This window comes from Myxine glutinosa, chromosome 2 (genome assembly GCF_964187855.1).
Source record: "Myxine glutinosa chromosome 2, kmMyxGlut1.1, whole genome shotgun sequence".
Taxonomy (NCBI): Eukaryota; Metazoa; Chordata; class Myxini; order Myxiniformes; family Myxinidae; genus Myxine; species Myxine glutinosa.
In genome coordinates, this window is record NC_136262.1 from 144,384,360 (window position 1) to 144,410,375 (window position 26,016).

The following is a 26,016-nucleotide window of genomic DNA, read 5'->3' on the forward strand; positions in this document are numbered from 1 at the left end:
ATGTTTTAAATTACGTGGTGGTGATGTTTTAAATTACGTGGTGGTGAGGTGTTTTAAATTACTTGGTGGTGATGTTTAAAATTACGTGGTGGTGAGGTGTTTTAAATTAGGTGGGGTGAGGTGTTTTAAATTAGTGGTGGTGATGTTTAAAATTACGTGGTGGTGATGTTTTAAATTACGTGGTGGTGATGTTTTAAATTACGTGGTGGTGATGTTTTAAATTACGTGGTGGTGATGTATTAAATTACGTGGTGGTGATGTTTTAAATTACGTGGTGGTGATGTTTTAAATTACGTGGTGGTGATGTTTTAAATTACGTGGTGGTGATGTTTTAAATTACTTGGTGGTGAGGTGTTTTAAATTAGGTGGGGTGAGGTGTTTTAAATTAAGTGGTGGTGATGTTTAAAATTACGTGGTGGTGAGGTGTTTTAAATTACGTGGTGGTGATGTTTTAAATTACTTGGTGGTGATGTTTTAAATTACGTGGTGGTGCGGTGTTTTAAATTAGGTGGGGTGAGGTGTTTTAAATTACGTGGTGGTGATGTTTTAAATTACGTGGTGGTGATGTTTTAAATTACTTGGTGGTGATGTTTTAAATTACGTGGTGGTGCGGTGTTTTAAATTAGGTGGGGTGAGGTGTTTTAAATTACGTGGTGGTGAGGTGTTTTGAATTAGGTGGGGTGAGGTGTTTTAAATTACTTGGTGGTGAGGTGTAATCATCCCAAACTTCCAGTCTGCACCTACCCCTCCCGTATGTGTGCTGAGGGGTTCTTTTTTTAATTTTTAATATAATATTTTCAACCTAAATTGCTTATAAAAATGTAATATCACAAACACGACAAATAAATTTGTGCAAAGTAATTGTTTGTATTATGATTGGTGTAAATCATGACAACACAGCAACTCAGGTGCAGTCATTATCCGCAGCTAAAATAAGCCCGTTCCTCAGTAACGACGCTTGGTGAGGTGAGCGCAGTGAGCCGAGCCAAGCTAGTGTGTGTATATATATATATATATATATATATATATATATATATATATATATATATATACTAGCGGGGTCACCCGTGGGAATCCCACGGGCATGGATGTGTGTGACATTTCGACATATTGAGTTAGATGCTGCACCTGCACATTCAGTTATATAAAATGGTTACTGGCAATAATTGATCACATCCACAAATGATGTAATCCACACAATTTATGTACTTTACATAACGTTAATAGGAATACATACATGCCCGTGTAGATGGGAAATACAGTTTGTTTGAAAGAAATCACAAATATCAGAAGAAAGTTTTAAAAATTTAGAACTATTCTCACTCAGAGTTAAACAACACCGTAATATTATGCGGTTGCTTCAACGTTTTCGTTGAATTATATGTCATCATTGTGAGATTTTTTGGGAATTTTTTTTTTTAAAATGAGATTTTTAGGCAAAACGGCAAAAAAGCATCAGAACAGCTGTGAAACAACATCAAAACAGCAGTGAAAAAGCATCAAAACAACAGTGGAAAGCGTCAAAACAGCAGTGAAAAAGCATCAAAACAGCAGTGAAAAAGCATCAAAACAGCAGTGAAAAAGCATCAAAACAGCAGTGAAAAAGCATCAGAACAGCTGTGAAAAAACAGCACTGAAAAAGCATCAAAACAGCAGTGAAAAAGCATCAAAACAGCAGTAAAAAGCATCAAAACAGCAACAATAGTCCGGTGATTTTTCAATCACCGCAACTAAATGTGTCGGAGGAATTAACTATTTTCCTTTGTGACCTCCTTTTGTTGCCTGAATGGTGTCACTGCAGGACCTCCGGGTAAACAACATTACGGGTGAAGATTCCACTGCGGCCATCAATTTTTCCCTGTTGGCCATTACTGACTACCTTTACCTTGACATCCTCAAATCATTTAGCACGCGACAATGCAACATATAATTGGCCATGGCTGAAGACGGGTTCTGGTAGGTAAATCCCAACTTTGTGTAATGTTTGACCTTGACTCTTGTTTATTGAGAAAGAGAATGCCACACGAACTGGAAATTGATGGCGTTTGAGTACGAATGGTAGTGTTGTATCGGAAGGTGCAATACTAATCCTGGGTAAAAATGTGCGTGTTCCTTTGTGACTGCCAGAAATTATTTCTCCATCTATTATGTTTGGCAACAATCTTTTAACAACCAATCTTGCACCATTGCACAGTCCCTGTTTCGGATCAAAGTTACGGAGTAACATGATGACAGCACCATCTTTGAGACGAAGTTTGTGCAATGGCATTCCAGAAGGAGTTAATTGATTTAGGAATTCCATAGGATAATTTAGTGCCTCTTCAGGGTCATCACAGACAATGGAATCAGCGCTGAAGTACGTCTTTTCTTCCCCAGGAAATGCATCCAGTATCTCATCGTTGATCACAAATGTGGATTCATTCTTTGGACACAACACGGCTCGTTGTGCCAGCGCATCATAGTTTGAATGGATTTCGTTCAAATTACCAAAAACAGCCTCTGCTAAAGACATGTTGTCTTCTACACAGATACGATCAGGCAGTCGTATTAAATCTGAGTCAGGAATTGTTTCCACAGTCCCATTTCCAACCGACAGTAACCATTTTGAGAATTCTTCGTCATCATTAGCTCTCATGTTTGATTTTAAGTTCAGCAGTTTGAACTTTGGCCACAACTTGCTACGCTTGATGCATGTGGCGATGATTGCTGTAGGTGCAGCGCGAGGTACAACGGGCAAAACCTGCCTGAAGTCCCCACCAAGAAGTAAGACCTTTCCACCAAAAGGAATGTTGTTGCTGGTTACATCCCGGAGACATCGATCAACAGCCGCTAAAGCATATGCTGGAGCCATAGGTGCTTCATCCCAAATGAATAGGTTGGCCTTCCTTAGAGTATCTGCATCTTTACTCGTAGGTGATATGTTGCATGTGGAGTTTTCCAAAATGGGCACTGGCAATTTAAATCGATGGTGCGATGTACGGCCCCCTGCTAGCAATGTTGCTGCAATGCCCGAGTACGCCATTGGAAGAACCAAACGACACTGGCCTTGCAAGATGTGCAGAAGCGTATTATAGAGAAAGGTCTTGCCACTTCCGCTCGGTCCATCAACGAAAAACAACCGGTTGCCTGTGTACTGGTCCCTACAATGAACGGCCTGTAGGACCTCATCTACAATTTTGATTTGGTCATCATTTAGTAGTTGTCTGTTGTTTTCACCTTTTTCATGTTCATCTCCCGGTACATACTGATAATCATCGCTCGAAAGATCTTCAACAGTGTCTGGAGGTACTGGTAACTGAAATGCTTCCAAGGTCTGTCCATGTCTTAGGAGGAAGGACTGTATTTCTCGCAATGCCATGAAAATACTTTGTTCCAAGATATGGCCGCTGTGCACAAAATCTTCGCAAAGGTCGTTTTTATATTTTTCCCACAGTGCCGACGTGTCTGTTGGTGTGCAGAATATGCATAGGGTTGCAAAAAGAGATCTCAATTGTTGTGGCATGGCAAAGATAACTCCATCAGCTAAGGACCTGTCCCATTCTGTATCATCTTCTGTTAAATGTAATTTCCTGGCTGCATCCTTGTATGTTTCACAAACTGCTCCATCTACGGTTCTGAGATCTTCAAATGATGTTTTACCAGGGCAGTGCAGCAGGAGTACACGAAGATGAAAGCGCTCAATGTCCATAGGGCTTGCCGAAACCATGCGTCCGATAACATTGTTGCCGCCCCGGCGTCGAAGTTTCCATGTCTTTCGTCCATCTTCAAATACGTAATATTTTGGAATGTCATGGTACAGATAACTTCGTGCCTCAGGGTCTCTCTGGTTTAACTGAAACCAAGCTGTAAGTGTTGTACCCCTATGTCGTACAATGGCTTCTTCCTCGTTACCATCCCTGAACACAACAGTCTGCAATTCAGGTAAGTGTACCGCAAGTCTGGTGATGGAATGGGACTGTTTGTGCATTTCAAATTCCATCAATCTCCATGCTGCCTCTGGGGCACTGACATATCTACAGTCCAAATAGGTCTTTATTTCGTCCACCTCCACTCTCCCGCGCTCTCGAATTTCGATGCTGGCACAGTCATATCCCTTGTACACATATTTAAATAAGTACTTTATACTCTTTATGCTTGCGCAAACCTCAATGTTGATGTGTGCTCTGTACTTCTTCAGTAAATAAGCATTGAATGGGACGACATATTGGCAATCAACATCGGTTCCATGAACGGTTATGGTGGGTCCATTTGGGGGACGCTTGTAAAGGGCATAGCCATCTATGCTCGCAAGTGTCTCTGCAGCATACGCTTTTGGAAAGCCTTTACTGCACACTCCATCTTTCACACAAATCGAATGGCGATTTAAATTGCCACACGGACCATGTATCATGTGAGACTTCACCAAGGAATGGATCTCTGGTGACTCATTTGAATTAGGAATTTGTGCGGAAACAATTCTGTCAATGTCTTCAGCGGTACAAATTTTATCTTCTTGGCACAGCATGAGTAATATGTGGGCATGCGGTAGGCCACGCTTCTGATACTCGACGACGTAGAGAAATGCACGTACTTTGCCCAACACGTGCTTCTTCGTTATATCGTCGATTAACTCTTTTAATTTCAGATGAAACACGCGTGCCACTAAATCTGGTCTGCCTTCAGCTCGTTGGTGTTGGCCGATGTTTTCTTGTATCTCTGTCCATTTTGGATTACACGTGAACGTGATGAAAAGATCTGGTTTTCCGAATTTGCGAACAATGGCCATAGCATCTTGGTAGTTCTGCTGCATAGCTCTGGGACTCCCTGCAAAACTCGACGGCAAAATGACGATACGACCGACAGGACGTTGGTTATCAGCAGCAACGTTCTGGACGTGGTCCAGTAGTCCTCTGTATTCCATGGCTCTAAGGGTTTCCTGATTTTGTTTGAAGTATTGCAGTCGATTTGCTTCTGCCTTGCAATAACCGTCGACAACATACTGCTGGAACAATTTCCCCGAAGAATGGATAGTGCTGAATTCATTTCGAATAGCCAGTCGGTAGGCATAGAATTCACGATGAGTTACCTTGTTTCGAACCGCAGTCTGTCGCTGGTGAGGCATGTTTATCATCCATCCAGGCTCGCCATGTGGAAAGAGAATGGGATATGTCATGGGATCAATGTGAGAGGAAAGTGGAGAGAGATTGTGTAAGCCCTGGTCATGCAAATGAACCTGGAAATCCCTGTTTGCAGGTGGTTCACCATCTTGTCCACTAACGAAGACAGCAGCAATTTCATCAGCAGTTGGTATGTTGTAACGTCTTTGGTCGTCTGCACACAGTCGACGAAAATGCATTTCCAAGGTAGAAGGGAGGCGATCTTCAAGGACAGCTTTCCTGATTTCTTCCTGTTCACGCTCGAACATAGTCTTGTAACATGTGACATAAGGATTAACGTCAGATAGTATGTTGTGCAGTTCTGCCATCAATTCTTGCAAACATCTGTGATTCTCAGGTCGATTCATACGTTCCTTTGTAGCTTGAGCTGTATCCAAAATAAATAATTGTGCAAATTGTGCTTGTTCATGTACATGTGATGGATGTAATGGACCACAGCGATGGTAAATTTGACCGTGGATTTTGAAACAGTATGGTCCATTTCCTGGAGGAGATGAGATCTGAGCACCCATTGATGCAAAAGCTAATGCCGAATTGTAATTCCGGATATTGTCTCGGAAGTTGCGACATTTTCCATCGTCACCCTGATAAAGTTGTTGCAGTCGAGCAGGTACGGCAAATAGTGGAGGCAATTTAACTTTTCCCTTGGAACAACACAGTGTAAATCCATCCCCTTGTCCTGTTGATTCATTTGTGAAATGGTGTGCAGAACAGTACACACATGGTGACGTCATTGGACCGCATTTATGCTCTTGAACAATATTATCGGATACTTCGGCCGGATTCATTATGGCTGCGGTTGTATATGTTTGCTGAGCACTCCAACGTCTTTGTTGCTCAGCATGCCGTGCGAGTCTGTGTTGGCGTTCATCGACGGTCTCGTTCTCGCACCTCATCGTTGTTGCAGCAGCATCCTGTGCGAGTCTGTGTTCACGTTCGTCGAGGGTCTCGTTCTCCCTCCTCATCGTTGTTGCAGCAGCATCCTGTGCGAGTCTGTGTTCACGTTCGTCGAGGGTCTCGTTCTCCCTCCTCATCGTTGTTGCAGCAGCATCCTGTGCGAGTCTGTGTTCACGTTCGTCGAGGGTCTCGTTCTCCCTCCTCATCGTTGTTGCAGCAGCATCCTGTGCGAGTCTGTGTTCACGTTCGTCGAGGGTCTCGTTCTCCCTCCTCATCGTTGTTGCAGCAGCATCCTGTGCGAGTCTGTGTTCACGTTCGTCGAGGGTCTCGTTCTCCATCCTCATCGTTGTTGCAGCAGCATCCTGTGCGAGTCTGTGTTCACGTTCGTCGAGGGTCTCGTTCTCCCTCCTCATCGTTGTTGCAGCAGCATCCTGTGCGAGTCGGTGTTCACGTTCCTCAACTGTCTCGTTCTCCTGTCTCATTCGTTTTCTTGCTGCAACCTGTTCAAGTCTGCATTGACGTTCGTCGACGGACTCGTTCTCCCGTCTCATTCGTTTTCTGGCTGCATCCTGTTCAAGTCTGCATTGACGTTCGACGACGGACTCGTTCGCCCTTCTCATTCGTTTTCTAGCTGCATCCTGTTCAGGTCTGCGTTCTTCATCCATTTTGGAAATGGAAGTTTCCACGCACCGCATGAATTGTCACGATCCTCAATAGGAAGTGTCTCATAATTATCAAATGACAAATGGCAAGTAAATTACATTGTGAAAATTTAATATTTCAAATAGACCTATTTAAAGTGTATGCGCAAATAACTAATAAATAAAAAAACGAAGAAATATGTCTCGGTAATTTCCTGAACTCGGTAATTTCTCGGTAATTTTACTTCCGGCTAAAAATGTTGAATGAAATAAAAACGAAGAAATATATGTCGTTTTGTGACGACTGTCACCAAAGGTAAACGGTGAATTCACTCGGTTTATTCGGTTCGGCTCGGTTTAAAGAAAAAGCGATAATGTCGAAATGTTGACGTCTGTGTCATGTTGGGCAGTGTATGATACTTGTTGGCTGTTGGGCAGTGATATGGTGTATTTTTAAAAATATATCTCTGCGTTTTCCCGCGTTGCTGACACCGAGTCTAAAACCATGATGGTGAGTTATATTGGAGATAAAGGCGTGAGAGAGACTCAATGGCCTTGAAGTTACAGGCATTTGAGAATTCATTTCGTTCTATAAACGGCAACTTTCATCGGATTTTCTTCTCGTTTTTTTTCAACCGAGTCTAAAACTATGTTAGCGACTGTGAAAAATGAAATGATATATCGAATTTAAAATAGATATCGACACATTGCCGTCGGTGTCATGTTGGGCGGTGTATGATACACCATGACGCGATTTTAAAAAATATATCTCTGCATTTTCCCGCGTGTGTGGAATGTTTGTGGAAAATTAAAGATTTCAAATAAACCTATTTAAAGTGTATGCGCACATAACTAATAAAAAAAACGAAGAAATATCTCTCGGTAATTTCCTGAAACATATTTTACTTCCGGCTAATATGTTGAATGAAATAAAAACGAAGAAATATATGTCGGCATCATTGTTGACGTTTTTGTGACGACTATCATCAAACGAAATAGTAATATATCATAACGGAAAAGCAAAAGCGAATTTTTAATATATATCGACACATTGCCGGCGGTGTCATGTTGGGCGGTGTATGATACACCATGACGCGATTTTAAAAAATATATCTCTGCATTTTCCCGCGTGTGTGGATTGTTCTCAATTATTGCTGACACCGAGTCTAAAAGTAAAACCATCGATAAAAATGAAATCATATGGTGAGTTAGATTGGAGATAAAGGCGTGAGAGAGACTCAATGGCCTTGAAGTTACAGGCCTTTGAGAATTCATTTCGTTCTATAAACGGCAACTTTCATTGGATTTTCTTCCCGTTTTTTTTCAACCGAGTCTAAAACTATGTTAGCGACTGTGAAAAATGAAATGATTTATCGAATTTGATTTGAAATAAAACTGGGGGAGAGCAAGACACCACGGGCCTACAAAACAGGACTGAAAGCTATGCGAGTTAATAAAATGGTGGATATTTGTTTATAGCCACTCCCAGAATGGGTGGAGCTATGGGTGGAGCTACTCTGCAAACCGAGTAAGCCACACCCCGGACAGACACCCAACAGATAGACAGACAGACAGACAGAATCATCTACGGCTATTATAATATAGACTAGCGGGGTCACCCGTGGGAATCCCACGGGCATGGATGTGTGTGACATTTCGACATATTGAGTTATATGCTGCACATTCATTTTTACAAAATGGTTACTGGCAAGTCATCAGATCCAGAAATGGTGTGATGAACACAATTTATTTATTTCACATAATATGTGACCCCTCACTCCTCTCCACCTGACACTCTCCTGCCTCCACCTGACACTCTCCTGTCTCCACCTGACACTCTCCTCTCTCCACCCAGCACTCCTCTCCTCTCCAAACCCTCACATCCCTCTCCTTTCCAATCCCTCACCTCTCCAATCCCTCACACTCCTCTCCTCTCCAATCCTTCACACGCCTCTCCAATCGCGCCTCACACTCCTCTCCAATCGCGCCTCACACTCCTCTCCAATCGCGCCTCACACTCCTCTCCAATCGTGCCTCACACTCCTCTCCAATCGTGCCTCACACTCCCCTCCAATCACTCCTCTCCAATCGTGCCTCACACTCCTCTCCAATCGCGCCTCACACTCCTCTCCAATCATGCCTCACACTCCTCTCCAATCGCGCCTCACACTCCTCTCCAATCGCGCCTCACTCGCCTCTCCAATCGGCTTTCCCCGTCTCGTTTCTCTCCTTTTTCTCCCGTCTCGTTCTTTTTCTTGCTCCAAATCGGCCCGTCGGAATCGGAAATCGGCCCGTCTTGCTTTTGTGCTTGTGCGTAAATAAATTGTGTTCATGACACCATTTCTGGTGTTGGGCTAGCGGCTAGGGTGCCGGCTTAGGATCCTGGGTTCGAATCTCGGTCGATCGCCGAATTAATGCCAGGGGGGTTGACTCAGCCTGTCATCCTTCCGAGGTCGGCTAATTGAGTACCAGTTCACTGGTAATTCCCTGTTTGTCGTTGAAGGCGGCAAAAAGGGTTGGCGTCAGGAAGGGCATCCGGCCGTAAAACATTGCTTCAAAAAGGGGACAAAAAAACAACAACTACCACGGTCCCCGAAAAGGCAAACCCCCGCTTTGCGGGGAAAAATGGCCTCTAAACGGTGGTTTTTACACCATTTCTGGATCTGATGACTTGCCAGTAACCATTTTGTAAAAAGAATGTGCAGCATCTAACTCAATATGTCGAAATGTCACACACATCCATGCCCGAGGGATTCCCACGGGTGACCCCGCAAGTTTGCATTGACGTTCGTCGATGGACTCGTTCTCCCGTCTCATTCGTTTTCTGGCTGCATCCTGTTCAAGTCTGCATTGACGTTCGACGACGGACTCGTTCGCCCTTCTCATTCGTTTTCTTGCTGCATCCTGTTCAGGGCTGCGTTCTTCATCCATTTTGGAAATGGAAGTTTCCACGCACCGCATGAATTGTCACGATCCTCAATAGGAAGTGTCTCATAATTATCAAATGACAAATAGCAAGTAAATTACATTGTGAAAATTTAATATTTCAAATAGACCTATTTAAAGTGTATGCGCAAATAACTAATAAATAAAAAAACGAAGAAATATGTCTCGGTAATTTCCTGAACTCGGTAATTTCTCGGTAATTTTACTTCCGGCTAAAAATGTTGAATGAAATAAAAACGAAGAAATATATGTCGTTTTGTGACGACTGTCATCAAAGGTAAACGGTGAATTCACTCGGTTTATTCGGTTCGGCTCGGTTTAAAGAAAAAGCGATAATGTCGAAATGTTGACGTCTGTGTCATGTTGGGCGGTGTATGATACTTGTTGGCTGTTGGGCGGTGATATGGTGTATTTTTAAAAATATATCTCTGCGTTTTCCCGCGTTGCTGACACCGAGTCTAAAACCATGATGGTGAGTTATATTGGAGATAAAGGCGTGAGAGAGACTCAATGGCCTTGAAGTTACAGGCATTTGAGAATTCATTTCGTTCTATAAACGGCAACTTTCATCGGATTTTCTTCTCGTTTTTTTTCAACCGAGTCTAAAACTATGTTAGCGACTGTGAAAAATGAAATGATATATCGAATTTAAAATAGATATCGACACATTGCCGTCGGTGTCATGTTGGGCGGTGTATGATACACCATGACGCGATTTTAAAAAATATATCTCTGCATTTTCCCGCGTGTGTGGAATGTTTGTGGAAAATTAAAGATTTCAAATAAACCTATTTAAAGTGTATGCGCACATAACTAATAAAAAAAACGAAGAAATATCTCGGTAATTTCCTGAAACATATTTTACTTCCGGCTAATATGTTGAATGAAATAAAAACGAAGAAATATATGTCGGCATCATTGTTGACGTTTTTGTGACGACTATCATCAAACGAAATAGTAATATATCATAACGGAAAAGCAAAAGCGAATTTTTAATATATATCGACACATTGCCGGCGGTGTCATGTTGGGCGGTGTATGATACACCATGACGCGATTTTTAAAAATATATCTCTGCATTTTCCCACGTGTGTGGATTGTTCTCAATTATTGCTGACACCGAGTCTAAAAGTAAAACCATCGATAAAAATGAAATCATATGGTGAGTTAGATTGGAGATAAAGGCGTGAGAGAGACTCAATGGCCTTGAAGTTACAGGCCTTTGAGAATTCATTTCGTTCTATAAACGGCAACTTTCATCGGATTTTCTTCCCGTTTTTTTTCAACCGAGTCAAAAACTATGTTAGCGACTGTGAAAAATGAAATGATTTATCGAATTTGATTTGAAATAAAACTGGGGGAGAGCAAGACACCACGGGCCTACAAAACAGGACTCAAAGCTATGCGAGTTAATAAAATGGTGGATATTTGTTTATAGCCACTCCCAGAATGGGTGGAGCTATGGGTGGAGCTACTCTGCAAACCGAGTAAGCCACACCCCGGACAGACACCCAACAGATAGACAGACAGACAGACAGACAGAATCATCTACGGCTATTATAATATAGACTAGCGGGGTCACCCGTGGGAATCCCACGGGCATGGATGTGTGTGACATTTCGACATATTGAGTTATATGCTGCACATTCATTTTTACAAAATGGTTACTGGCAAGTCATCAGATCCAGAAATGGTGTGATGAACACAATTTATTTATTTCACATAATATGTGACCCCTCACTCCTCTCCACCTGACACTCTCCTGCCTCCACCTGACACTCTCCTGTCTCCACCTGACACTCTCCTCTCTCCACCCAGCACTCCTCTCCTCTCCAAACCCTCACATCCCTCTCCTTTCCAATCCCTCACCTCTCCAATCCCTCACACTCCTCTCCTCTCCAATCCTTCACACGCCTCTCCAATCGCGCCTCACACTCCTCTCCAATCGCGCCTCACACTCCTCTCCAATCGCGCCTCACACTCCTCTCCAATCGTGCCTCACACTCCTCTCCAATCGTGCCTCACACTCCCCTCCAATCACTCCTCTCCAATCGTGCCTCACACTCCTCTCCAATCGCGCCTCACACTCCTCTCCAATCATGCCTCACACTCCTCTCCAATCGCGCCTCACACTCCTCTCCAATCGCGCCTCACTCGCCTCTCCAATCGGCTTTCCCCGTCTCGTTTCTCTCCTTTTTCTCCCGTCTCGTTCTTTTTCTTGCTCCAAATCGGCCCGTCGGAATCGGAAATCGGCCCGTCTTGCTTTTGTGCTTGTGCGTAAATAAATTGTGTTCATGACACCATTTCTGGTGTTGGGCTAGCGGCTAGGGTGCCGGCTTAGGATCCTGGGTTCGAATCTCGGTCGATCGCCGAATTAATGCCAGGGGGGTTGACTCAGCCTGTCATCCTTCCGAGGTCGGCTAATTGAGTACCAGTTCACTGGTAATTCCCTGTTTGTCGTTGAAGGCGGCAAAAAGGGTTGGCGTCAGGAAGGGCATCCGGCCGTAAAACATTGCTTCAAAAAGGGGACAAAAAAACAACAACTACCACGGTCCCCGAAAAGGCAAACCCCCGCTTTGCGGGGAAAAATGGCCTCTAAACGGTGGTTTTTACACCATTTCTGGATCTGATGACTTGCCAGTAACCATTTTGTAAAAAGAATGTGCAGCATCTAACTCAATATGTCGAAATGTCACACACATCCATGCCCGAGGGATTCCCACGGGTGACCCCGCAAGTTTGCATTGACGTTCGTCGATGGACTCGTTCTCCCGTCTCATTCGTTTTCTGGCTGCATCCTGTTCAAGTCTGCATTGACGTTCGACGACGGACTCGTTCGCCCTTCTCATTCGTTTTCTTGCTGCATCCTGTTCAGGGCTGCGTTCTTCATCCATTTTGGAAATGGAAGTTTCCACGCACCGCATGAATTGTCACGATCCTCAATAGGAAGTGTCTCATAATTATCAAATGACAAATAGCAAGTAAATTACATTGTGAAAATTTAATATTTCAAATAGACCTATTTAAAGTGTATGCGCAAATAACTAATAAATAAAAAAACGAAGAAATATGTCTCGGTAATTTCCTGAACTCGGTAATTTCTCGGTAATTTTACTTCCGGCTAAAAATGTTGAATGAAATAAAAACGAAGAAATATATGTCGTTTTGTGACGACTGTCATCAAAGGTAAACGGTGAATTCACTCGGTTTATTCGGTTCGGCTCGGTTTAAAGAAAAAGCGATAATGTCGAAATGTTGACGTCTGTGTCATGTTGGGCGGTGTATGATACTTGTTGGCTGTTGGGCGGTGATATGGTGTATTTTTAAAAATATATCTCTGCGTTTTCCCGCGTTGCTGACACCGTCTAAAACCATGATGGTGAGTTATATTGGAGATAAAGGCGTGAGAGAGACTCAATGGCCTTGAAGTTACAGGCATTTGAGAATTCATTTCGTTCTATAAACGGCAACTTTCATCGGATTTTCTTCTCGTTTTTTTTCAACCGAGTCTAAAACTATGTTAGCGACTGTGAAAAATGAAATGATATATCGAATTTAAAATAGATATCGACACATTGCCGTCGGTGTCATGTTGGGCGGTGTATGATACACCATGACGCGATTTTAAAAAATATATCTCTGCATTTTCCCGCGTGTGTGGAATGTTTGTGGAAAATTAAAGATTTCAAATAAACCTATTTAAAGTGTATGCGCACATAACTAATAAAAAAAACGAAGAAATATCTCGGTAATTTCCTGAAACATATTTTACTTCCGGCTAATATGTTGAATGAAATAAAAACGAAGAAATATATGTCGGCATCATTGTTGACGTTTTTGTGACGACTATCATCAAACGAAATAGTAATATATCATAACGGAAAAGCAAAAGCGAATTTTTAATATATATCGACACATTGCCGGCGGTGTCATGTTGGGCGGTGTATGATACACCATGACGCGATTTTTAAAAATATATCTCTGCATTTTCCCGCGTGTGTGGATTGTTCTCAATTATTGCTGACACCGAGTCTAAAAGTAAAACCATCGATAAAAATGAAACCATGATGGTGAGTTATATTGGAGATAAAGGCGTGAGAGAGACTCAATGGCCTTGAAGTTACAGGCCTTTGAGAATTCATTTCGTTCTATAAACGGCAACTTTCATCGGATTTTCTTCCCGTTTTTTTTCAACCGAGTCAAAAACTATGTTAGCGACTGTGAAAAATGAAATGATTTATCGAATTTGATTTGAAATAAAACTGGGGGAGAGCAAGACACCACGGGCCTACAAAACAGGACTCAAAGCTATGCGAGTTAATAAAATGGTGGATATTTGTTTATAGCCACTCCCAGAATGGGTGGAGCTATGGGTGGAGCTACTCTGCAAACCGAGTAAGCCACACCCCGGACAGACACCCAACAGATAGACAGACAGACAGACAGACAGAATCATCTACGGCTATTATAATATAGATATATATATATATATATATATATATATATATATATATATATATATATATATATACATATCTATCTATAATTCCATTAATCTCTGTGTGTATGTGTGTATGTGTGTATGTGTGTATGTGTGTATGTGTGTATGTGTGTATGTGTGTATGTGTGTTTGTATGTTTGTCTGTGACCGCTGTTTCTCGACAACCACGGGTCCGATATACTTTAAACTTGCCAGGTATATTGCTGGGGACCCGAGGATGTGCCTTTTCAAGGTTTGAAATTAATCGGACAAGTACTTACCGAGCTATGGCGATTTAGCCGTTCGCCGTTCGCTTTGGCGTTGCGAATGGACCAAACCATTGCATGTAAATAGAGGGGGGGTTCTGTGGTCGTTGCGAATGGACCAAACCATTCATGTAAATAGAGGGGGGGGGGGGGGGTTCTGTGGTCGTTACTGCCACGTGGTTTCAAAGTTTTTTTTTGTTGTTGTTGTTTGCACGCATGATTTTTTGCACCCACGTACGGGCACGCCCTAGGATGTTTACACACACACACCCCTACACAAATTTTTTTTTTTTTTTTTTTTTTTGGCAAGGAACGGGCACCCACGTACGGGCACGTCCTAGCTTATATATAGTACGGGCATGCCCTAGTAAATAATAATAATTATAATATAATATATATATCGAAAAATAAGCAGAATTTATTCTCCTCCATCTCCCTTTTATCTGATACTTTAATAACTGGTTCGTGGTTAACGTATTTGTGAATTTAATTAACCTTTCAGTTTGGTAAAAGCTAAATACAATATTTGCCTGGCTGGGAGAAAGTGTCAAAGGTATAGTGTACTCACCTGAGCAGTCTAATCTGGGTCTGATTCCCGACCTGACTCAACTTCACGCTTCCACACAGCATTACATCACCATCCTACAGAGGGATGTTAACCTGTGGGTCCTGTTTGCTCGCACCTTCTGGTGGATATCAAAATACCCCACGATACCTTTTGAAAAGGTATGCCATCGTGAGCCAGTACTGGAGCGATATTCCAATTTCCTTGGGCGAATAATCCCGAGACGACCAATGGGGAAGCACCCAGTGTATTTTAGCTTTGACTGCTGCAGCAGTGTCAATGCTATGGAGTGAAAATACAACTCAAACGGAATGGTTAACTCTATCATTTGGTGTTGCTCTGCTCACCTGATTGTTTAAATCATGTTTGATTGAAGTTGCTTTACTGACGTGTTGTCTGCCATGTTGAAAACTCACACTCGGCCAACTAACTGTTGTCTTGTGGATGTAGCAAAAAAAGGATTCTTATGCTTCACAAGATCAGGCATGGTTTGTGCATTGGTGACGAGTTGAGGTCATAATAATCTACCTTTGCATTGTTCCACATCCAGTCTTGGAGCAGCTTCTGCCAGAGATGTGTTCCCTACTCGAGTTATTGGAGCAGGAGAAGCTCTCGGACACTACGCAGACTTGTCGTGATGCCGTGCTCAAACTCCTCAGGCAGCTAAAGCCATCGGATGGTCAGTGTCACACCACGGGTTTTGCTGTTTATGTTTTCCTAAAAGTTACATCACATATTGTTGTGTTGGCCAATTCCATGGTGCGTTCCATCTTTATCCATGTAGCGCTGGTGGAGGCCATTATCTGGTTTTCCACCCTCCATTATATCCTGCCAAACCTCAGAATGACACCACGCCTGCCGTATCTTGATCTCAGTCCACACACCCTATCGCATGGCCCACTTTATCTGCCAACCCTCTGCTATATGTTGTTTTGCTCAAAAATTTCCAGGCCGACTGCTTCCTGCTTTTAATGTTTTGCCAAACAAAGGCCTATCTAAACTTGGAAAGCCAACCTCTTATTTCATGCAGAAAAATCTCTTCCTTGGCACACCTGAAGCATAGACAGCCTGACGATGAGCACACGTATGAGCACAGAGCACACTTGCACCATGTAACGACGGTACTGCCACCACCATTTGAGAAAGAGAGGCCTTCTGCCTGGACGACTGAATTTTCCTAATTTAAAGCTGATTTATCCCAAAATGGGGTAAATGCAGAGGGAGGGGGGGGGGGGGGTTGAGGGGATGGGGTTAGGGGTATTCAATTGGATATTAAATTAATAGGATACGAGCAGAAGCCTATGGTAAAAATACCACAATATAAAAATGTTTCAAAAAAAGTTGCCTTTTTAATCTTGCGCTGGTTGAAAGAGCTCAAAAATGGGAGGTTCAATAAGGAATGTCTTGAGGTGTTGTGTGCACCTGGCACTTAAATAAAAGAAGAAAGTAAAATGAGTTTAACAAGGTATTGATTTATTCACAACATTTGAGTGGATAAACAGCTTAACAGGGTTAAACTTCCGTGTTTTTTTAATCAGAATCGAGGGTTGCCAAAAACCTCTCCACCTTCTCAGGTAAAAGACATAAAGTCCAGAAACTGTTGGGTACAACTGGAAAGGTTGGGTACAGAGAGAGAGAGAGGCGTTGGGGACAAAAAAAAAAAATTTGTATACAAGATCGAGGCTCGTGTGAGAGCTAACATTGATCACAAGAAGACAAACTGACACATAGAACATATGATAAAGGGAGTGGGAGACAAGATGGGGAGAGAGGTGAGGGAAGGGATGAAGTGGGGAGAGAGGTGAGGGAGGGGATGAAGTGGGGAGAGGAGTGTGTGGGGGGAGGGGGGGGGGGACATACGCTATAGACAGATTTAACAAGGTGCCACCAGGTTTTAGAATGGGGAGACAAGTTTGAAAGTTAAATGTTGAGGTTGGACAAATGTTGTTTTCTAGCTCTCCTGAGAGGGGACGCACTTGTTACGGACTTTGTGGAATGGTGTAGGTTGCCTTCGGTCAAATTTGCCTTCCAGGAGGAGAATGCAAGTTGTCTTAACGCAACTGCCTCACCACATGATTCAGAGTACCTAGGGCGGCAGAAATGGGTGAGATAACTGAAGATGAGAGGGGATGAATCTGTGCATAAGAGAGAGCAGGTTTCTGTGGAAGAATTCAAAGGCTGAATTAATATCGGAGCGGTCGATATAGGAGACCAGTCCTGAAGTGTGCTGGGTGTTTGTAGTCCCTGCCAGCTTGCCTGAGTGCACGGCCAAACTCACTGGTGCTGAGGTTGTTCTCTGAGAATGGCCAGAGAGATGTTGAACTTCAGAATTACATGATCAGACGTTCCAATTGGGGCATAGGAATAGCTAGATGCATCGGTGGGAAGTTGGTCATCACCAAATCCAGAAAGAAAACTGGTTGGGAAGATTCACTGATTGAGTGGCACAGAAGTCCTTCGCAGAAGTGTCTTAGCTGGTGAGAGAGGTGCCGACATTCAGCCAATTCGCATGGTGACAATTAAAATCACCACATATGAGAAAGAGAAAGTTGGGATGAGTGGCTAAGAGTTGGTCCATTTTGTCTGAGAGAGACATGTATAAGGAGTCGTCACTGTTGGGAGGACGGTACAACACACAGACAAATATGAGGTGGGAGTGGAGCGGTAGTCGCAGGCAGATGTATTCTTGGGTTTGGGTAAGTGGAAGAGCAGTACACAGGGAGTGGGAAATGGAGTTCTTGATGTCCAGTGCAACTCCACCACCTGGACAGGGTTCAGGTTGATCAACCCAGAGTTGACAATAGCCAGGGAGAGATACTAAGGAGTAAGGGATGTCCTGTGAGAGGAAGGAGTATGTGAAACCGATGATGCCCGGTTTATCAGCAGTGACCTGCATTGAAAGATCTGACAGGTTGGAATGGAGCCCCAAATGTTTGATGTCCACACAGTTAGGGATGGGGGGAGGAGATGCTGATAGGACTGAGGGATGTGGAAAGGAGGCTTTCATCTTGCCTTTTGGACATTACACAGCATGTGGCATAAAACTGGGTGTTTGGAATAAATTTAAATACACCTTTATGAAGATAATTAACTGGATTATTTAATTAAACCAAAAGCAGGCTTCATCCTTGGTCAATCCGCTATCCCTCACAATCTTAAGCTTTTTCCATCTGCTCAAAGACGCCTTGCCTTGGAATAGGCCACAACAGTTTCTGCATGAATAGGTGCTCAAAATTTGTTTTTTCACTCTCCTCATTCACATCATCAAATGTCTCGAATCGCTGTACATATCGCTATTGCAGGTGCAATAGTTTTCAAATTAGGACCTTAGAGAGCTACGATGGCCTCTTTCTTCCGTGTAAGTGCTGCTTCATCAGATGAAGATTACCAACAGTTTGGTGAGGCCGAGACTACTGAAGTTTGATTTTTAAAAGAGAGTGGGAAATCCATGTGGTATTATGGATGACCGGTACATGAAGACTCCTTCGTTCACTGCTGTTATGTCTCAGCTCTTCAAGCTTATTGGTAATGGAACACCCCTGCTCCCTCATCCTGCTCTTTCACCTCCTCCTACTCCCTCTACCTGTCCTCCTGCTTGCCGCTCACTCCTCCTGCTCACCCCTCCTACTGTTCCCCCCCCCTCATCCCTCTTCCTGTTCCCCTCCCTTTCCTCCTGCTTCCCGCTCACCCCTCCTCCTGCTCCCCACTCAGCTCTCTCCCTGCTCACCCCTCCTCCCGCTTCCTGCTCAACCCTCCTCCTGCTCCCTGCTCAACCCCCCTGCTCCCTGCTCACCTCTCCTTCTGATCCCAGCTAACCCCTCCTGCTGATCGCAGCTCACCCCTCCTCCTGCTCCACACTCACTCTCCTCCTGCTCACCCCTCCTCCCATCGCCCTCTCCTCCTGCTCCCCACTCGCCCCTCCTCCTGATCCCTGCTCACTCTCCTCCTGCTCTCCTTTCATCACCCCTCCTGTCCTGTCCCCCTCCTGTCCCCCTGCTCCCTCCTGTTTTTTTGTTTTTGTTTTTTTAATACAGAATCGAGGCTCGTGAAAGAGCTAACATTTATCACACAAACAAATCAAACAGACAAACAAAATATATAAAAAGAGGGAGCGGTAGACAAGATGGGGAGAGAAGAGGAAGCACACAAACACAACATTTGAGAGGAGGGACATCAGGAGATGTGTGGGAGGGAGAGGGCTTGGGGGGGAGGAGGCGTGGGGAAGGGGGGGGGGGGTGGTGGGAGAAATATAAAACACAAGGACACCAAGGACTTCCAGGAAAGAAGTTGGTATTTCAAAAAAGTGGATTTGGGGTGAAATTAGCGGGGGTAGAAAAGATTCAATCAATCCAATTCAATCATGGTTTTATTATCAATTCGGCGCAGCCAAAGCTGAATTGTGAATGATTTACAACATAACATAAAATACGAGATCATGAAATAAATATATCAATAATTTGCAATCACTATATTAATATACAAATAATTAAAATGAATAAAAAAATTACTACACCACAATCAAGGATTTGGATGGGGGAAGATAAGAGATGGTGGTGAACAACTGTTTTAAAGACCTGGAGGGAGGAGTGGGATTGAAGAGAGTGAGGGAGTTTGTTCCAGAGGCGGGAGAAAAGAGGAATGAAGGAGTGAAGGTGAGCAGAGAGTCTTGATTTTGGCAGTTTAACCATAAGAGGGTTGCAGGCAGATCTTGTGCGACCTGTAGGAATATTTGGGGAACAGAGCCCAGAGAGAGCTGGGGGGGCAGGGCCGGAGAGGAGTCGGTAGAAGATGGAAAGACCACCAACCTGCCTGCGGCGAGTGAGTGAAAGGCCCTCGGAGTTAGCTTCATCGCGGGAGATTCCAATGATTCTGAACGCTTTGGTTTCAACAGCGTGAAGACGAGCTAGGTGTGAGGCAGGAGGACCAGCTCAGAGGGGAGAGCAGTATTCCATTGAGCTGCAGATGAAAGCCTTGTATGTGGTGAGGAGCTCAGGTGTGCCTAGGAAGGACTTCGCACGACGGAGGATGCCCAGTCGGCGACTGGCTTTGGAGGCCAGATTTGAAATGTGGTTTTCCCAGGAAAGACCATGGCAGATAGTGAGACCCAAAGGCTTGAGTGACAGAACTTCTTGGAGAGGATTATTCAGAAAGTGGATGGGAGGGTTGTCCAGTCGGTCTTTTCGGAGAGACATCGTAAGAGTGTGAGATTTGTCAGGATTGAAAGACATGTTCCACTTGTTTGCCCAGTCTGTGATTTTGTCCAGGTCTGCAGAGAGTGAGGAGGCTGCAGACTGCCGATCTGAGCGATGAGGAATGGAGCGGCAGAGAGTGGAATCATCAGCAAAAAGATAGAGACGATTTTGAAGAGAGTCAGAGAGGTCATTGATGAAGACCAGAAAAAGCACAGGGCCCAGAACACTGCCTTGGGGAACTCCAGCCTGAACAGGAAGAGGAGATGAGAGAATCCCATTCAGGGCCACACGTTGACTACGACGAGAGAGGAAGTCCGCCAGCCATGCGTGGAGATTTCCATGGATACCAAAGGAGGAGAGTTTGGTGAGCAGAGCAGGGTGCCAGACCGTATCGAAGGCATGTGATATGTCAAGGGAGACAGCTCTAATTTCCTGTTTGGCATTGAGGCCCTCCATCCATTGTTGAGAACGCAGAAGCAGCATGTCCAGAGTAGAGTGACCTGGTCTGAAACCAAATTGATGATCAGAGATCAAGCCATTGGAGAAGAGGAAAGATTTCATATCCGAAGCAATGATGGATTCCATGACTTTGCTGATAATTGGGAGAAGGCTGATTGGTCTGTAGTTGCTAGGATCTGTTTTTGCACATTTTTTGTGCAAAGCGGTGATGTTGGCTGATTTCCAAGCAGATGGCAGATGACCTTGAGCAAAAGAGAGGGTGAAGAGAACAGACAGAGAGAAGGAGTGAAAGAGCGGAAGAACAGGATTTTAGGACCCGTGGGCTGATGCCGTCAGGTCCAGTTGCAGAATCAGAGTCGAGGGTTGACAGAAACTTTTCCACCTTGTCAGGAGAAAAGGACACAGAGTCCAGGAGCAGCTGGGTACGACTGGGTATGGTGGGTACAGAGAGGGATAGGTTTGGGACACAAGATTTAGAGGCAAACACAGAGTTGAGGCATTCAGCTTTTTCACGTGTGGAGTCAGCTGTGTAGCCGTTTGAGGTGAGGGAGGGGAATGAGGGGGAACAAACACCAGAAACAGATTTGACCAGATGCCACCAGGATTTGGAAGAGGGAAACAGATAAGAGAGTTCGGGTCTTGAGAACAGAGAGATATTGTTTCCTGGCTCTCCTGAGGGTGGACACACACTTGTTTTGGGCTTTGTGAAAGGAAATGAGATTTCCTTCCGTTGGATTTGCTTTCCAGGAGACGAAGGCAAGTTGTTTCTGGGCAACAGCCTCACCACAAGATTTCCGTGTACCATGGACGGGAGGAAGGGTATGACAACTGAAGACGAGATGGGATAAATCTGTGCATGAGAGAGCAATTTACTTTGGAAGAATTCCCAGGATGAGTTGATGTCAGAGGTGGTAGAGATGGGAGACCAGTCCAGATGATTGATGGCTGCTTGAAGACCATGCCAGTTGGCCTGAGTGAAATGCCAGACTCGTCGACGCTGAGGAGGCTTCCTGAGAATGGTCAGAGAGATGTCCACTTTAACAAGCACATGATCAGATGAGCCGATTGGAGCAGAAGAAGAGCAGCAGACATTTTCAGGGAAGTTAGTCATAACCAAGTCCAGAAGAGAAGATGCTCCGTTGACTGAGATCCGGGTTGGGAAATTGACAGATTGTGTCAGTCCCAGTGAGTCGCAGAAGTCCTTTGCTGAAGAGCCATGGCTGGTGAGAGAGGTACCCACACCCAGCCAACTGGCATGGTGACAATTGAAATCACCACATATGAGGAAGAGAGAGTTGGGATGAGTAGAAAGAAGTTGGTCCATATCATCAGACAGCGAGATGTAGATGGAGTCATCACTGTTTGGTGGACGGTACAACACACATCTATCTATAATTCCACTAATCTCTGTCTGTGTGTGTGTGTGTGTGTGTATGCGACCGCTGTTTCTCGACAACTACCGGTCCGATATACTTGAAACTTGCCAGGTATATTGCTGGGGACCCGAGGATGTGCCTTTTCAAGGTTTCATATTAATCGGACAAGTAGTTACCGAGCTATGTCCAAAAAACGATTCAACCAATCAGAGAGCAGCGAGCTATCACGTGTGCCGAACGTGCCGAACAGACTCTGCCTCGGACGGCACATTTGAGAGCGTATTCATTTATTTCACGTTGGCAAACTATGTTGGCGTTAAACTATGTTTTAAAACTAATTAAAACTACTTTGCGATTCATCGTAACTGCGATTCGTAACTGCCGTTTGCTTTGGCTTTGCGAATGGACCAAACCATTTCATGTAAATAGAGGGGGGGGGATTGTCACCGTACTCGCAAGCCGTTCGCTTTGGACCAAACCATTTCATGTAAATAGAGGGGGGGATATAATTTTAGATATAGATATAGTACGGGCATGCCCTAGTATGAACAAAAGGTGGGAGTGAAGGGGAAGCCGTAGCCAGAGGTATTCCTGGGGGTGAGGTGGAGAGAGGGCAGTGCAGGGCGATTGCGGAAGAGAGTTTTTGATAAAGATAAATGATAAATAAAGATAAATGAAAGATAAATGATAAATTTGATAAAGATAAATGATAAATAAAGATAAATGATAAATTTGATAAAGATAAATGCTTTCCCTGCTACCCTCCCTCCTTCACACCACCTTCCTCTCCCTCCATCCCTCTCCTCTCTCTCACCCTCCGCTTTCTCTCCCCGCTCCTCCCCACCCCCTCCCTCCCCCCCCCACCTCTCCACCCTCTCTTGATATTCCTGTTAGCTAAGCAACTCTGCATTGCCCGGCAACGCCGGATACTTTTGCTCGTATACAATATTACAGAATGGCATGTTCCCAAAATGAAGAACCAGGGTTCAAACATGTATACTAATATTTTTACTCATAACTTTGCTCTTTTGAGCCGGGCGCACTTTTGGCAATGATTATACAGAAGGTGCATTTGTCAAGTTCAAAATCTCATTCATACTGCTGTCAAAATGGAACAATTTTCCATGGCCTGCAGCACTGTCCAATGGATGTCCTGCTCTCTTTGGCAGCTGAGGAAACCGAATACATTTACACAAGTTCTGCTGCTTGCAACAATGGGCTGGGCTTGTGGCAAGTGCTTGGTATGTGTTGTTCATGCCATATTGCTAACCCTCTCTATACAAGTACATCATTTATACTTTCATGCATGTCCATCAAGGCTGGCATATGGTGGAGCATTTTGACCCCATATGTTGTGCATATGTAGGCTTTCATCATGCCTTTTATACATTACACAGCATGTGACATAGCCCTTTTATACATTACACAGCATGTGACATAGCCCTTTTACACATTACACAGCATGTGGCATACCATACACTTTAATATTCACTTTTCAGTTGTTTTCAAATAATAATATTCAAGCAAATCACTAATTCTGAGATGTTTGGCAGATGGTACATGAATAATATATAAATAATATATACAGTGCCAAAATAAAGTCTACACCCCCTTACAAATTTTTCACCTTTTGTTGTCTTCTCGCCTTGAATTAAATTGCATTAAATCAAACTTTTAACACCTTTATTTACACATCGTAACCCACAACTTCCAAGTGAAAAACAAATTCTACAAATTACAGAAAATTTATTAAAAATACAAAACTGGAATATCTTGGTGGGATAATTGTCACCCCCCCCCCCCCCCCTTAAAACAGCAATTGTAAATTAGCTCAGGTGCACCTTCAAAATCCCACACCAAGTTAATTGGGCTCAACCTGTGTTCAATTGTTGTGATTCTGATTATGTCATAATAAAATCAGCTGTTCCTGTAGGTTTCATCTGCTGGGTTGTGCATTTCACAGCAAAGACCTCTGGGATAAAATTGTGGAAAGGCACAGATCGGGGGATGGGTCTAAAAATATCTCAAAGGCTTTGAATATCACTTAGAGCACAATAAAGACAATCATTAAGAAGTGGAAGGCATATGGTACCACCAAGACCCTGCCTAGATCAGGCAGTCCCTCCAAACTTGATGACCAAGCAAGGAGAAGCCTGTTCAGCGAGGCCACCAAGAGGCTATTGGCAACTTTGAGAGATCTACATGGCTTTATGGCAAAGACTGGTCACTGTGTGCATGTGACAACAATATCCCAAGCACACCACACGTCTGGCCTGTACTCAACCCTCCTCCTGCTCCCTGCTCACCCATTCTGATCCCAGCTAACCCCTCCTGCTGATTGCCGATCACCCCTCCTCCTGCCATTACTCAAAAAAGCCCACCTTGAATCCCGTTTGTGGTATGCAAAATGACACTCCGGAGATTCTGAAGCAATGTGGCAAGAAATTTTGTGCTGACGAAACCACGATGGAGCGTTTTGACTTGAATGCAAAATGTTACGTTTGGCACAAACCCAACACTAGCACATCACCCAAAGAACACCATCCCAACTGTGAAGCATGGTGGTGACAGCATCATGTTATGGGGATGTTTCTCATCAGCAGGGACTGGGCACTTGTCAGGATAGAAGGGAAAATGGATGGAGCAAAATACAGAAAAATCCTAGAGAAAAACCTGCTGCCATCTGCAAGAAAGCTGAAATTGTGACGGAAGTTCACCTTTCAGCATGACAACGACCCAAAGCACACAGCCAAAGCTGCACTGGAATGGCTAAGGAACAAAAGCATAAATGTGCTTGAGTGGCCCAGTTTGAACCCCGACCTCGATCCCATCGAAAATCTCAATCCAAAGACTTGGACATTGCTGTCCATAAACACTCCCCACACAACTTGACTGAGCTTGAATAGTTTTGTACAGAATAATGGGCAAATATTTCCCAATCAAGGTGTGCAAGGTTGGTAGAGACCTATCCCAACAGACTCACAGCTGTAATTGCTGCCAAAGGTGTTAACTCGGGGGGTGGACATTTATTCAACCAAGATATTCTAGTTTTGTATTTTTAATTAATTATCTGAAATTTGTAGAATTTGTTTTTCACTTGGAAGTTGTGGGTTACGATGTGTAAATAAAGGTGGAAAAAGTCTGATTTAATGCAATACAATTCCAGGCTATAAGGGACCAAAAGGTGAAAATTTTGAAAGAGAGTGTAAACTTTCTGGAGGCACTGTAAATGCATATGTACTTTATGATAATTATTCACATGGATGTAAGGATTAATTTTACATCTACTTTAGATATTTAAATTCCTGAAGACTATTCTCATTGGAGCCCCAGCAACCATTTTGAAGCAACAAATAAATACTTTATTTGTTCATTTCATATTTTGATCAATATAATTGCAGGAAAATCAGCAGCAATATCATTTTAAAATTCTCGTCTTGTAAAGAGTATCATCATTTCAACCTCAGACAAAGTTTATGTGGCATATTTATGGAGTTAAATGTTGTCTGACATTCGATAGTTGCCTATGTTTGTGTTCCAGAACAGTGTTGGCGTCCTGCAGCCATTAAGACAGAACCTGCACGTACTTTATCAAAACCCCAGATTCCACTGCCAGAGATTCCCCAGGTAAACGATGCACACAAAAATATCTTCAACATCACAATCCATTCTTCATACGCTCAATGCTTTACTTGCAAAGTCAACATTACAACACACTCCGAATGTTAAGGATTCCAATGAGACAGCCACCACTGTGTCAAACTATAATCAGGTGTGTTGAACACTTCACACAGTAAGGTTACCTTCATGCACCAAAAAAAAAACGAGATAAAATGTTCATACAGGAAACGTCATTCAAAGGGACATCATAACAGGAGAGGAAAAAACTCTGCAGGTAAACAAAACAAAATGACTCGTGTGCACAACAAGAACAAAGGATATTGAGGAATCAAATTTGAATAATGTATGTTGAATTATGGTTAACTTCGTGATGAAATGGTAACAAAATTATCATTACAAACTATAATTATGGTGAAC

The 26,016-nt window shown here is 43.5% G+C and overlaps 1 protein-coding gene across 2 annotated transcripts in view; it reads left to right on the forward strand.

Moving 5' to 3' along the window:
• The window catches only part of LOC137422269 (actin filament-associated protein 1), a 237,775-nt gene that overhangs the window by 109,631 nt on the left and 102,128 nt on the right, over nt 1–26,016 (forward strand). Inside the window, exons 2-4 of one of the 2 annotated variants that reach the window (XM_068109020.2) lie at nt 15,502–15,630; nt 23,148–23,219; nt 25,520–25,605. In XM_068109020.2, coding sequence (XP_067965121.2) covers nt 15,502–15,630; nt 23,148–23,219; nt 25,520–25,605 — 287 coding nt within the window. The remainder of the gene's footprint in view (nt 1–15,501; nt 15,631–23,147; nt 23,220–25,519; nt 25,606–26,016) is intronic. The other variant, XM_078771780.1, reaches the window with a different exon arrangement.